General features: G+C 40.7%; 2 protein-coding genes across 2 annotated transcripts in view; one reads left to right on the forward strand and one right to left on the reverse strand.

Moving 5' to 3' along the window:
• LOC140234746 (lipoyl synthase, mitochondrial-like) overlaps positions 1–3,000 on the reverse strand; it is a 117,197-nt gene extending 114,197 nt beyond the window's left edge. Inside the window, exon 1 of the mRNA XM_072314786.1 lies at positions 2,668–3,000. Within this exon, the coding sequence (XP_072170887.1) occupies positions 2,668–2,721 (54 nt within the window). The 5' untranslated portion in view covers positions 2,722–3,000. The remainder of the gene's footprint in view (positions 1–2,667) is intronic.
• Positions 3,001–10,057: 7,057 nt separating this feature from the next.
• Positions 10,058–14,971, forward strand: part of LOC140234748 (uncharacterized aarF domain-containing protein kinase 2-like) — a 77,740-nt gene continuing 72,826 nt past the window's right edge. Inside the window, exon 1 of the mRNA XM_072314787.1 lies at positions 10,058–10,100. The gene's annotated coding sequence lies outside the window, so the exon portion shown is untranslated. The remainder of the gene's footprint in view (positions 10,101–14,971) is intronic.

Below are 14,971 nucleotides of genomic sequence, written 5' to 3' on the forward strand. Positions count from 1 at the left end.
CCTGATAAGAATATTTAACACTGAAATTCATGTAAAAAGTTGACCTACGTGATTATCCAGCACTATCAAATGCTGTTGTTCCCTTTTCAATTCGAAGTTTCAGTGCAAAAATATCGCCGTCGAATTTGAGTGCAATATTTTCAGCTCCCTGCGGTGCCGCTCCTTTTTTAGATCGACCGCTGTTTTTGTATTGACAATGCACACAAACCGAGTTGCATTGAACATCGTACTGTACAAAGCTTTTTAGAAAATGCATTGACATTACATTACGATTCGGTTAAAATATTCATTCGAAATTTTGTCCTTGATTAAAACCATTAATGAACAGTGAATTTTTGCGTTTTCCAACACATCCTATCAACGGTCAAAGCCAATACATTTTTATGTGCTCTGCGCGCAGTGTGTGCAGTGACTGTGGACTAACATCAGCAAAACAAAATGACTATCATCATAGAGTGTAACGAACTTTTCTTCTCAGGTGCTGTGATGGGCAAAACTACTTTTATCACGTGCCACGTAATCAGCTCTTGACCAATCCTAGGCTATAGCAAGATTCTTAGTAATACTATTAGACCATACTAGTAGTAGGGCATATGTGGAGGTGCCAGGTAAAAATGTCTGAAGTAAAAATGTCAGAGGTAAAAATGTCAAAAGTGAAAATGTCAGAGGTAAAAATGTCAGAGGTAAAAATGTCAGAGATAAAAATGTCAGAGGTAAATATGTCAGAATAAAAATGACAGAGGTAGAAATGTCAGAAGTCGAAATGTCAGAGGTAAAAATCTCAGAGGTAAAGTTGTCAGTGGTCAAAATGCCAGAGATAAAAATGTCATTGGTAAAAATTTAGAATGCATGCATTATAAATCAAAATCCGGAAGACAATCACGAGCCCCAAATGTTTTGTACACTCCTGTACTATAATATTAGTTTACTACCCCCCCCCCCAAAAAAAAAAAAAAAATGTTTGTGAATCTAATGAAATGTTAATGATATAAAATCTTGGTTTAACACCTGGGCATATCCATATTTTTGCTTTAAAAAATATTAACGAATTTTGAGCCTGTATAATATTTCACTCCCCTTTTGTAAAATTTCGACTGACAGATTCTAAGTTATTACTTTTTAGTGAAGTTTTCTTACTGTTGTTGTATAACGAGGGAACAACATCATTTTCGGAGGCTGATTCTAGCAATCTTTAGCAACACACCAGTTTGATAAACTTACTACATTAAACATAATTGAATCTGACTTTGGAACAACAGCTTAGTTTGAAAGACATCAAATATTTACATTTTTCTCTTGCCTGCGGATCCATTCAACAATAATTGTGTTACAACACAAGAGAAATCCCATGGCAAACTTTCGGTTTTTACTCTCACTAGAACAGTCTATTGCTTAAGTTCATCTCCAGTTCTAATAAGCATAAGTTTGTAAACTGACCGCAAAGTGTTCATTGAACTTCGAGATATTTGTTTTTTGTGCCATGTGATACTTAAACCTTGTAAGAAAATATTTTGCAAGAGTTTACTTATGTCTGCCGGCACATCTAGTTAGTTTGTTTGCGTTTTGTATTTTTTTTAATTGTACATTTATGTCGTGATCGGGCCTTGCCAGATAAATACGAAACCTGGATTTGAGAAATTAACATAGAACAGATAGAAAGTCAGCGGTTTGCTTAGACTATGCCTCATTAACTTCTTTACCCTAAACAGTTAAGAAATGAACAATAAGGACTATATCTAGCCTGGACGTAAGCAGAATTCGTTTGCGTAAGAGTGTGTAAGAGTGCGGCCGGGGCTTGTGGCATTGTTGGAACCCCCTTATAACAACAACAATAATAGATCTAAATAGGCCTACTAGGCTCTTAGCTGGTTAAATATTCCTCTGAACAGACGGATTACACCAAAGCACTGGAAACAAACTCAGAATATTGAGAGTGCTGTAATTCTTTTTTAAACACAATTCCCTAAATATTCTTCAAATCCGCAGTTTGGATTTGATAATTCGATAAATACAGTTTGCTCTGGCTAAGTTTATACCCCTTCACATTTTTACCTCTGATATGAGTAACTCTGACATTTTTACCTCTGACATAGAATCTCTGTCAAATGTTACTTCTGACATTTTTACCTCTGCTCTGACATTTTTACCTTTGATATTTTTATCTCGGACATTTTTATCTGTGACATTTTTACCTCTGACATATTTATCTGTGCCATTTTTACCTCTGACATATTTATCTGTGACATTTTTACCTCTGACATATTTATCTGTGACATTTTTACCTCTGACATATCTGTGACATTTTTACCTCTGACATTTTTATCTGTGACATTTTTACCTCCGAAATTTTTACCTCTGACATTATTACACCGAACCTATATAATGTGGAATACAATCACTGATAATGTTATTTTAGCCTCAGTTATTGGCAAGATCTGAGATGTAACGTTAGGCAATGTAAGTGTGTAACACATTAACTATACACAGCCCAGTCGCTGTTGTCTCACAGCGTCTGGTCGGGCTAGTTCCCAAAGTGTAGGCCTATTACGCTACACGTAGAAAATAAGTGTCATGAGGTATGGTAAGTGATAAGTCGGGGTACCTAAGTCGGAAGTATATTTTGGTTAATTTTTAACTAAAAATGAGCAGAATGTAATTCCAACCTACCTCAAAAACTTTGAAGGGGAACAGGCAAAGGCGGGTGCAGCTGTAGCTAACCATTTCTTTCGCTACTTCTGCTGCCGATAGTACAGGAGCAAGACTAACGTGAGTTAGACTAGTTGGGTCTGGGGCCTAAATACGAGAAAAACTCTAACGCACGTTAGACTTAGAGTCTCTTCTTCTTTTTGACTTGATCACTAGGAGACTCTGCTCTCACTTGTAGAAGGATCTAGATCATCTCTAGCAGTAGTAAGATGGAGTAAATTACAGGCCACCGCACTGTCACTGGCGTCAGACATATTCTACTTCACATCATGACATGAATTATGTATGACATGACAACAACCGATACGAGGATTTACGATTATTGCATAAGAGCGTGGTGTAGAGAGGGATGAGGATCAAGAAGCGGCGCTAAGAGGGCCTAGGAACACTCCCGATTTTGCGTAGTACGCTCATGGGCGGGATCGGTCGTCATTTTAGGATGCAAACCGCCGGGTGATCGATAGAGGGCGTATTTCTGCCTCCGTTTCATTTCATGGGGCATACAGGATAAAAGATGAATTCAGGACCTCATTATGCAATTATAGAAGTAGAATTTCCGCCTAATCATGAAATAGAATTGAAGAATGATGTTTTTAACTTTCAAATCTATAGTCCATCAATGTTCGCCGGCTAAATTATGACCGTATGCAAGCCTGCTTGTGTCCTAAGCCAAGTAGTGCTTATGTACAGAATGACCAAGGAGGTACTAGGCAAAGCTTTGCCTCCTTGGAATGACGTGGGGTGCATCAAGGGCACTTTCTCTCCCTCCCCCTCTCTCCCCCTCTCTCCCGCCCTCTCTCTTCTCTCTCTTTCTCTCTCTTACCGGGCCCAGTTGAAATGAATATCGATTCCATTATTCATATTTTCGGTTGTTCTCTTCTTTTGATAATTATGGTATATACCACTGGTACACAGTAAGTACCAGAATTCTCCCCACAGAATCTATTTAAGGAACGCAACAAACTGAATTTTCCTTATCATATTTTAGTCATAAGAAAGAGTTATTTTCATGTTTATATGTTTCATGGTCTATCTGTACTCAAAGTAAAGAGGTGTTGATCGTTTGGGTGATGCCTCTCTCCCGGCGCTCCCCCCCCCCCAAAAAAAAAGAAGAAATGTTTTGGCAGCCTTTGTACAAAGGCTGCAATGATAGAAAAGATATGACCTGTATTATTATAGGGATGAGGGTTCAGGGGTGACACCCCCCCCCCCCCCCCCCATGATGACCCCCGCTGGCGAGTAGGGTCCGCTTGAACAAGGAAAGGGAAATAAAAGTGAAAAAAAAACTTCTTCCAAAATCTCCAAATGCAACACTTAATATTTAAAAATTATATGTAAACCACAACCCCCCCCCCCCAAAAAAAAAAAAAAAAAAAAAAATCCAGTCTCTATACAACTGTGACAGGTTGATTCCCCGGGTATCCACCCCCCCCCCCCCTCCGTTTCCCGCTTCATCGGCGTTATAGCTGAAAATCTTGACTCCAAGAAACGGCTGAGAGAGATAGTTTCATGAGAGCGAGTCAGTATATTAGGCACCATGCATGGACGTCTCATTTACTGGCGCTGGGACTGGTCTGGAAGAGTTTTCAAATCCCCCTTTTTTTTCAAGAATCAGATGATGGATTTTCAAATGATTAAAAAACCGTGAAACAATTACAGATTATACCCTTCATTTTACTGGTTGCATTTCTCGTGATCCTATTGTGATCCTGAGATCATGATATCTATATCACCATATTATACTCCATTCAAACTGCTGGTTTTAAAATTACCGGTGAGCGCTATTCACCCCATAGACTCAAATGGTGCGAAGACGCATAAGCGGACAAGAGGTGACAGATGTACAGTGATTTATCACTTCATATTTTATCAGTAGAATAATTTTTCTCATTTTTGATTGAAAATATTTGAGGGCATGTTTCGAAAATATTCCATGAAAAGTGTGTACCCAGATTTGAATTTCAATAACAAAATAATGCAAAAGCTTTCTTTTGTTGGGGGGGGGGGGATATCCCCATCCCACACCTTCTGACCTTCTCGACTCACTGTGTGCATGATCAAGAGTTTCAAACAAATTTTGATCTGTATTAGATGAGAAAATCACCAAACAATTACATATTTCAGTTTATTTTTGGGCTCTTATTCTTCAAAACACCACATTTATAGACAAACAACCCAAAAAAGAATGGTACTATACTTTTTTTTTTCATTTAAAAATTTCGATATCATTTCAACAAGAGTACATCCTAAAAGACATAACTGCACTTTTTATGACATATTCCGCAACACAAATCCAAGGATGATGCTGAACTTGGTAAATATATAGGTCAGAACAAGTCAGTCGCATGGGCACAAGGAATATAAAAGACAGCACTTTCTCATGCTGATTCATTTACACTTGGCAAAAATACAAAAGAAAAAAAAATCTGCTCTTACCAGTTTTGAACCATTCATAAAAATTTTGTTACGGATCTGTTTCATTTTGTCCACGGAATGTATCTCACCATGGGGATATTTGTCTATACGTGAAAAAAAAAAAAAAAAAAACACGGGTGACTTGAAAACATGAATGGTGGAACTGAAATTCTCTTCACGGCCCAAACTGAACATGGTGAAAGAAAGAGAAGAAGGAGGAGGAGGAGGAAGAGGAGGAGGAGGAGAAGAAATTGAAAAAGAAGGAGAAGAAAAATAAGAAGAAGAAAGAGAGAGAAGGGGGGCCAGAGAGGGAGGGAGGGAGAGGGAGATTAAAAAGCGCTTTGTGAGTACGTTTTAATAATAATAATAATAATAGTGGCTACTTGTATAGCGCACAGGTCCACTTTTCAGTGCTCATGGCGCTTCAAAAATGAAAAAAAATATCATATATTTACATGCATATACATATTCAAACATTTCAACAAAGAAGAAAATGGTAAACAATAGCAAATATATACCAAATGAAGAATACAACATATATCAATTAAAAATACAATATTGATCCAATATTAATGACATACAGCCTGCACATACTTTCATTAGTTAGCTCGAACTTTGAGGGACAACAATTTGGAACAAAACAGGTATTTCTTCAATTTTATATCATATTTCAGTAGAAATGATGCTTCTGTATGATATAACAAGGTCTTACATACATCTGGAAATTTGTATAGAAAATGAAAGGGAGGCAGAATTTTCTCTATTAGTCCAGGCTAGAAGGCACCCAACCTTGTTTTTGGATATATACAATGTTTTTTGATGGTTTCTTGTCAATTCGAGGGTGCTGATTCTAAATCCGATTGATGCCACTCGCGTAACCTTGAGCATTTTCGGCAAAATGCAAAAATCCAAAATGGCCGCCAGATATGCTAATTCGGCCGTGATAAACATAATAATGCGCATTATGTGACAAATTATTCCACCAATCTTTGTACATTTCTGTTCCTAGAGTTACTCCATCTGCATTTGCAAGAGGATTTTCATTTCATATATGTTCATTTAGTATTTAAAGCTTATTTTTATTCAAAATGGCCGCCATTCCTATGCTTATGTACTATATGAATGGCAAAACATAATGCATGGGAATATAGAACAAATTTACTGTATTTCCAGTCCCGTACCTACGCTGTGATAAAGTGTTGCATGTGTAATACAAATATGTTGGGTGTCACTTACAATATAGAGGGCCTACATGTATATTTCAGCATTTAATATTCATAAACCTTACTATCTTTAACACAATTTCTTATCTATTTCATTTTGTCTCAACAACGAATATAAGTTCACTAAACGTCTCGGAAGAAATCAATATAATATCATATTCTACACGCAGGTTGAATATAAAAATGTAATACTATAGATGCATTGTATTTATCAAATAATGTTGAAAATGGAGGGGAATCTAGAAAACAAAGCTTCTAATATACATTCCCCTATAACCATATTAACAAAGTACAGAAAATCCTATACAGTAAGTGCAGAGATACATGGTTGCAGACACAAACATACCGGACGTTAATGACACAACTAAAAACCCTTTACATTATAGTTGTTTTTTTTTTTTTTCTAGCAAGGAGTTGGGGGCGGGGGGAGGGAGGAGAGTTTGAAATGGATCATAACCTCCATCACTTTGATATGATATAATTTAGAAGTACCGCCTTGATATTATAGAGTAAACTTGATTTTCTTTTTGACTTAAAATAACGACAAAAACTGGTGAAGGCATAAACGAAACTGTCTAAACGCAATACCGTACAAACTATTCATTAAACATCAACAAAGGAGCAGTGAGATACCTCTTTCAGTTCTCTCACAGTTCCCAGGTGTTGATAATAATTATACACTTTGACATCATGATCTCACTCAGTCTTGTCTTAAAACTAAAACTGTAATTTTTATTGTCTTTAAAGAACCCTTTAATTGGATGTTTGGCAACAGGTGACATCAGCCCCAAATTTGCAGAATTCTCAGGCTAAAGATGCATATTAGTCTTGCAATTGCCTTAATTAAAACCACATCTGGTGATGTTCAGCACTTCCTCAGGGGTCAGAGGGCGATTATTTGCCATAGAAACAGAATGAAGACATGAAGACTTGCTTGATCACCACCCGTTGAAGCCCTATGGCTTTGTTGCCAGGCCAGAGACAGTGTTGTAGGTAACTTAGGTGGTGTCAGAGATGACATCAGACGAGCATCTTCACCAACCGGTTTTGGGGTCAAAGCTTTCAAGTTACGGGAGGGAAATCTAGGCTTGTGGGATTTCAGACGCATTGATGGCAGGTTGTTCAAGGGGGCATTTCATGAAGCGTTTTGTCAGATCTTCTCTTTTTGACTAACTGTTATAAGCTACTAAAATCCTTGCATCTGATTGGCTGAGAGCAAATTTGTCAGACAAATTTTTCAGACGAAACGCTTCATGAAATGCCCCCATGCTATTGTTTTGGAAGGTCAGGGTATGCGTTGACAGCACGTTGACTGGTGACACTTGCCATCCTTTCCATCCAGCGTGAGGGAGAGTGATCGAGTGCCAATGAAGGAAGGCAGACTTCCTTAGCCTATAATGCTTGGAAGGCTTGCCATAGAGGGCTACCTTGAACACAGCATTGGCAAGATGGTTACTAAGATGGAAGGCATGGGTCGGATGATAATCTTATAAAGGTTGGGGCAAAGTCTCCAGAAAGTGAAGAACTCCTCTATTGTCTTGAGATGGGTCAGTACTCGGCTCATGTCATCCAAGGACTGTCTATGAGACGTAAAAGATCATCTGCAAACTTCCTCCGTGAAGGGAATGTTATGTCACCATGTATATGGTAAAAAGAGCTCTAGTGGAGTTAGTTTACAGCCACCATTAAGGAGGCCATCATTCAGAGTCCGAACACGGCTGGTCTGGTTACCTAGAGCAATCCTGATCTGCAAGTGCTCAAAGACTCCAACCCCAAGTACCTTCTGATCTGGAGATTCTCCCGCCTGAAACCCCTAGCAAACGGGAGACTCCAACTTGATATGCGCGAAGCGCATAAATTATCAAGAGCGCGAAGTTCCCTGCGGCCGAGGTCCAGGGCCCGCTTGAGCTCTGGAAGCTCTTATAGGGTTCTTAATGTTCTTTTGTGCTATCTAAGGCTTGTTTTTGAACATACGAACACACAAAGTAAGAAATCATTTCAAGTGGGAGACACAGAGCCAGGGCAGGAGAAAGTAAATCTCAAGCGGGAGAACGGGATATTTTGCAAAACGGGCTTTCGGCGGGAGATCTCCCGTCGAAAGTTGGAGAGTTGGAGTCTTTGAGTGCTGAAGATTAAGGACAAGCAGTGTGAAGTTGTTATAACACTGCTTTCAGAATGAGGCAGCACTGTACAGATCTCAGAGTCTCTCTTGACATCATATACGCAAACACATTCACTCAAAAAAAAAATGGTAGAATTCATCTTCCATATATAGTTCATCTAGGTTAACATGAAAAACTTTTGGGCCTTGTTTTCATTTCAGAGATTTGACAACAGGAAGTGAGGTGGTCCCTTTTTTCCACTTTCCCCTTCCTCATGTTCTTTCTCGGGTGAGGGGACTGAAAAGTTTGTATAATATCGCTTTAGATAATGTAGAACAGGAAAGGTAATTGGAAATTTCATTTGTGTCATCATCTAGGATTCAGCCTTTTATCAAATTGTTCATGTCTAATAATTCCTGATAAACGATGTTGATGTTGGCGTCAATTTAAGCTTTGGTGGGTTTTACCAAATTTCTTGGGAAAAATTCAGATTGAGGAAGCAAATTTGGATGTTTGCATCAAAGAATAAAACAGCTTTTGTTAGTGACAATCCTCTGATTTATAATCAGCACACAAATTGAGAAACAGTGTACCTGGGTGACAGAAAAAAAAAGAAAATTGTTTTTTCCATGAACACTTTGCCGTTCATATTGTGCAGGGGTATGTTATATGAGTGGCATTCATTTTGAAGTTTTGTATGAAGAATATAATAAGTCTAAAAACAATACATTTTCTGTTTGTTTGCTTGTTTGTTTGCTTGTTTTGCTAGTGGCACTCATTAGATTTGCATGGCACATGCAAAATTTGATAAAAGCGTAGGTATGTGACTGAAAATTCGTCTTCTATTTCTATGCATATTTTTTGCCATTCATATAGTACATGAGTATAGGAGTGGCGGCCATTTTGAATTGAAAATAAGCTTAAAATACTAAATGTACCTCTTCAAATGAAAAGTTTCTTGCATGTGCAAGTAGAATTACTCAAGGAACAAAAATTTAAAAAAACTTTGATGGAATAATTGGTCATAAAATTGACATAACTGGGATTAAATTATCATGGCCAAATTAGCATATCTGGCGGCCATTTTGGATTTTCGCATTTTGCCGAAAATGCTCAAGGTTACGCGAGTGGCATCAATCGGATTTGGAATCAGCACCCTCGAATTGACAAGAAACCATCAAAAAACATTGTATATATCGAAAAACAAGGTTAGGTGCACTTTCTATGGAGCCTAGCCTGGACTATATACGGCCACGTGATATACGCTGCGGAAGATCCAGCGGATTGCATCCTAAAATGGCCGCCGTTGGGCTCCATTGCGTACTACGTCCGTTTACGTGTAAAATCGAGAGAGTGTTCCCTCTTAGCGCACTGCGTGCGCTTATATACTCTTTGATGAGGATACACGAACTCTTACACATGTTCACAGTAGAGTTCTGTTCTGCATGGGATTCACATTTAATGTGAACCGCTGATGAGGCTTGAAGTTCTCCACAAGCCAAGCCTGCAAGCTCCCACGCCACTCGGTACCTAAACAGGGAGATGCCACCTCTCGTTGCACAGTAAACATTGGTAAAAATTGTCTGTTCGGACTACAAGTTTGTAGACTCGGTGACCTCAACACGTTCGTGTCGAGTTAGACAACAACTCTAACGTTAGTAAACATAAATTTATTGCATTGGTTAATTAAATTACAGCTCCCCTGCCCTGGCTGGGTAGGCCTAAGTAAATTTTACCTCATGAGCAAGTAGACTTGTACTAGAAATTCTAACGTTAACCAGTGTTAACTGTTAGTGTTAGAGTCTAGCTTTTAGAGTAGAAGTCCCATGGCCATGGGCCATGCATCATGTGTTTATTTTCATGCTAGTACTGTAGACATTAACATACCATAAGAACTACCGTACAATTTCCGAGAAGTCATTCCAGGCCAGCCAGAGCAGAGTAACAATGAATTTCGATTGTGAGAAGTTAGTACAATGTACATGTAGTAGAGTCTATAGATGGTATAAACACAACAAACTGACGAATCGGGATAAGGATTTTTAGCTCACCTGAGCCAAAGGCTCAAGTGAGCTATTGCGATCGCCCTTCGTCCGGCGTCCGTCGTGCGTTGTCCGTCGTGCGTCGTCCCTCGTGTGTAAACTTTTTACATTTTCATCTTCTTCTTGAAAACCCCAAGATCGATTTTCATCAAACTTGGCAGGTAGCATCCCTAGGGGGTTAGGAACTCAATTTGTTAAAATGGGCACCATGCCCCACCCAGGGGGCCCCCAAGGGGGCCCAAACCCCCCAAAATTAAGGAATCTGTAAAAATCTTCTTCTCTAGAACCAGAAGTGATAGAGCTAAGTTAATACTATGAGTTAGTACATTGATGACTATAGTTTCAAGTTTGTTCATGGCAGAATCAGGGGTGCCCCCCTTGGGACCCAGGGGAGGGGGGTGGGGAGGGGTCCTAATGGGGCCTAAATTGTACATTTTCATCTTCTTCTTGAGAACCCCATGACCCATTTTCACCAAACTTGGCAGGTAGCATCCCTAGGGGGTTAGGATCTCATTTTGTTAAAATGGGCACCATGCCCCACCCAGGAGGCCCCCAGGGGGGCACAAACCCCCCCCCCAAAAAAAAATGAAGGAATCTTTAAAAATCTTCTCTAAGATAAGCTAAGATAATAGATACCTACTATGAGTGAGTACATTAATGACTGTAGTTTCAAGTTTGTTCATGGCAGATCCAGGGGTGCCCCTCTTGGGGGCAGGGGGGGGGGGGGGGGTTGGGAAGGTCCAAATGGGGGCCTGAATTGTACATTTTCATCTTCTTCCTGAAAACCTCATGATGGATTTTCGTCAAACTTGGCAGGTAGCATCCCTAGGGGGTCAGGATCTGAGATAATAATGCAACGTCCATTCATTTAAAATCATGAATGAAGGACAAAAGTTTACCAGTGGTTGCATTCTGTTGTGTACCATACTGCCAATGCACAGCACCCTGTTTGTCTCTTCTAAATTACGCCGCGCAGGGCTAGGGAAGGGCGTTAGAGCAACCTTGTGGCATACCACAACTGCTTTCATTACGCACACTCACGTTGACACATACACTAGGGGGATTCACACGTAGTGGGTTACAAAACGTGAGTTTTGTAACCCCCTAGGAAACTTGAGTTTTTTTTAAAACCCTGAAAATTAGTGCGATCAGCAGCGCGATGCCAAACACAAATCTTGCTTTTATTTCTGAATTAGTGCGCTAATTTGCCCCACCGTTACGTGTTGAGTGGTCGGGTTTAGAAAGTCAAGTTTTTATATCCCATCATTCAATGCGCACATCACAAGAGCGAGGCCTCTGCGAAGAGGTCCTTCACCTCTTTGGCACACCACAAGAACAGCGTGCGAACCACAATGCCTGTGACACGCAAAAACAATGGGCAAAGAGAAGTGCAGGCAGTGAACCGCGCTGTATGACCCAGTTTGCAGGTTTGGCTGTTATCTCGATCAGCAATTCGTGGGTTATTTCTCTGTACGTGTGAACGGTTGCAAAAAACTTGAGTTTCCGAGCGCGATCACTAACCCGCTAATTTTGAGCATCTGAACGGTTGCCAAAAAACTCGAGTTTCCAAATGCACTTGGTCACCTGCTATTTTGTATGTGAGAATGCGGCTACTGCATCCCAATGCCAAATCTCACACACATGCACACAGCACATAGTACCGGAACACATGCTGCAGTGTGCTACATAAATACTTGCCCGATTGCCTGGGGCAAGTGTTTTTGAACAATGAGAACAAATGCTTGCCTGAATTGGGCAAGCAAAAAGTTTTGAAGCCACCTTTTTCCCCCTTATTCCCCCCAACAAACCTAAAACCATACGTGACCGTGCATCACAAAACGAACAAAAAATCACATCCCTTGATTTTACATGAGGACTCAAAAAAGGTGAAACAGCTCAACCAAGTCAATATTGAGTTTTTCATTTTTTCTGTAAGTACTACCCTTCTTCCACATTATTATTAAGTTTGAGATCATAAAATGAAAGGGAAAGTGCATTTTCAACAGTTTTTCTACAACTTTTTTTTGTAGAGTAGTGAGAACAGGTATGTCTTACAGGCCCCTTTTTATTTCTTGATAGCCCTTTGCAGACTCTTCACTTTCAAATCTGATAACTTTTGAAGAAATAAGGCTACTACTTTGAAAGTTGGCATTAGTCATGGACAGAATGTGTAAATAGAGTATGCTCAATTTCAACTTAATCTGATAATCCCTTCATTGTTGTTGCCTCAGTGGTTTACATCCTGTTTTTTGTCCTGTTCATTGCACAGCTAGCACGGTTTGGTAAAGATTAAGCGCATGAATAGACAGATAGACCCTGTACTTCAGAGCCTCTTTTCTCGGTTCACACTTTTCCAGAGTGTGTGCTTTCTTTCCAATATTTAGATAGGTTAGGAGAGTCCATTTCAGTTGAGCTATACATCACTTTAAAGCTTAGAGTCTGCTCTTTCAGAATCTATCCTTAAAGATAGTAAAAAGTTTTGGTACCTCAAAAATGTCCTTGTCTTAGTTTGTATTTCAGGTTAAAGTACCTTTCATATAACTAACACTGTGAGACTTACTCGCCCCAAAGTGCTGTCATGTCTTAGTAATCATGCAATTAACTGCGACCAGCAGCCCCATACGCATAGCGACCAGCAGTCCCATACGCATAGCGTAATCGGGCTTCGCATTGTAGCATTCAGGATCATGACAGATTTAGTATCGCGGGATAAATGTTAACTTAAAATCCCAAAAATTCTTCAATTTGAAGACTTACCAATTAAGGTGAAGTATTGAAAACAGGCTTAGGGCAACGTTTGGTTCTGCCTATAGTCCCTTTCTGTTCGAATTGATGACTGAATGTGACTCGGCCGAGAGGACCTTGGGAGAGCTACATGCACCATGTACACTGAATACTACAGCCAGTGCATGCGAACACATCACATGCGCACAAATTTCAAATCCCATATCAACGGATAAGATGTTTGTGTGCGCATGCGCTGGCCGCAGTAGTCAGTGTATGCATCGGTCCATGGTGTATGTAGCTCTCCCAAGGTCCTCTCAACCGAGTCACATTCAGTCATCAATTCGAAAAGAAAGGGACTATTGGCAGAACCAAACGTTGTTCGAAGCCTGTTTTCAATACTTCAACTTAATTGGTAAGTCTTCAAATCGAAGAAATTTTGGGATTTTAAATTGACATTTACCCGCGATACTAATTCTGTCATGATCCTGAATGTTACAATGCGAAGCCCCATTACGCTATGCGTATGGGGCTGCTGGTCGCAGTTAGCTATGCGTACAATGGGCTGCACGCTGCTGGTCGCAGTCAGTGGTTTCGTACAATATTAATCGACGCTGTACGGCGACGGCTCTGGTACGAAGCCATTATTGCATGATTACTTAGACCCCGTTTACAGTGCGGGGCCGGGCTCGACCGCGGCTCGGCCGCGGCCGAGTCCGGCCTCAATTGCGCGGCCGAGCCTCGCAATTTTGTCCGTTTACACTGCTGGGCTCGGCCGCGCTTTTGATTCAAACCTTTCAATATTTTGTCGTAGTGGCGCTCTGCTTGTAAACAAACGCAATTTGGTATTGTCTGGTTTTCAGACCCTTTGCCAAATGAATTCCGTGGCGACGAAGTCGCCGTTCGGGCAAAGGCCTTTGCCGAAGGAAAACTCCTTTGCAGGACAAAACCACCTTAAACTATACTAGTTTTCGACGTTGAGGGGGTTAATATCCTGAATAGCGAAAGATACAGGCAGAGGGTTTGGAAGCCAGACTAGAATTGGCCGCGCAATTGGCCGCGCATTTGGCCCAGTTTGCGTTTACACCAAGAGGAGGCAGGGCTCGGCCGCGGCTCGGCCGCGGCCGAGACCACCTCCAGAGCGAGGCCAAATGCGAGGCCAATTTTGGCCTCGCATTTGGCCTTTTGCGCGTTTACACTGAAGCGGGGCTGGGCTCGGCCGCGGCTCGGCCGCGGCCGAGCCTCGCACTGTAAACGGGGTCTAAGACATGAGAGCACTTTGGGGCTCAAGTGAGCTATTGCAATCGCTCTTCATCCGGCGTGCGTAAACTTTTTACATTTTCATCTTCTTCTTGAGAACCCCTTGACCGATTTTCACCAAACTTGGCAGGTAGCATCCCTAGGGGGATAGGATCTCAATTGTTCAAGTGGGCACCATACCCCACCTGGGGGGCCCCCAGAGGGGCCCAAACCCCCCAAAATTAAGGAATCTTAAAAAATCTTCTCTAGAACCAGAAGTGGTAGAGCTAAGTTAATACTATGAATTAGTACATTGATGACTGTAGTTTCAAGTTTGTTCATGGCGGAATCAGGGGTGCCCCCCTTGGGACCCAGGGGAGGGGGGTGGGGAGGGGTCCTAATGGGGCCCAAATTGTACATTTTCATCTTTTTCTTGAAAATGCCATCATGAATTTTCACCAAAGTTGGCAGGTAGCATCCCTAGGGGGAAAGAATTTCATTCTTATCAAATGGGCACCAT

Source organism: Diadema setosum, chromosome 11 (genome assembly GCF_964275005.1).
Source record: "Diadema setosum chromosome 11, eeDiaSeto1, whole genome shotgun sequence".
NCBI classification, from domain to species: Eukaryota; Metazoa; Echinodermata; class Echinoidea; order Diadematoida; family Diadematidae; genus Diadema; species Diadema setosum.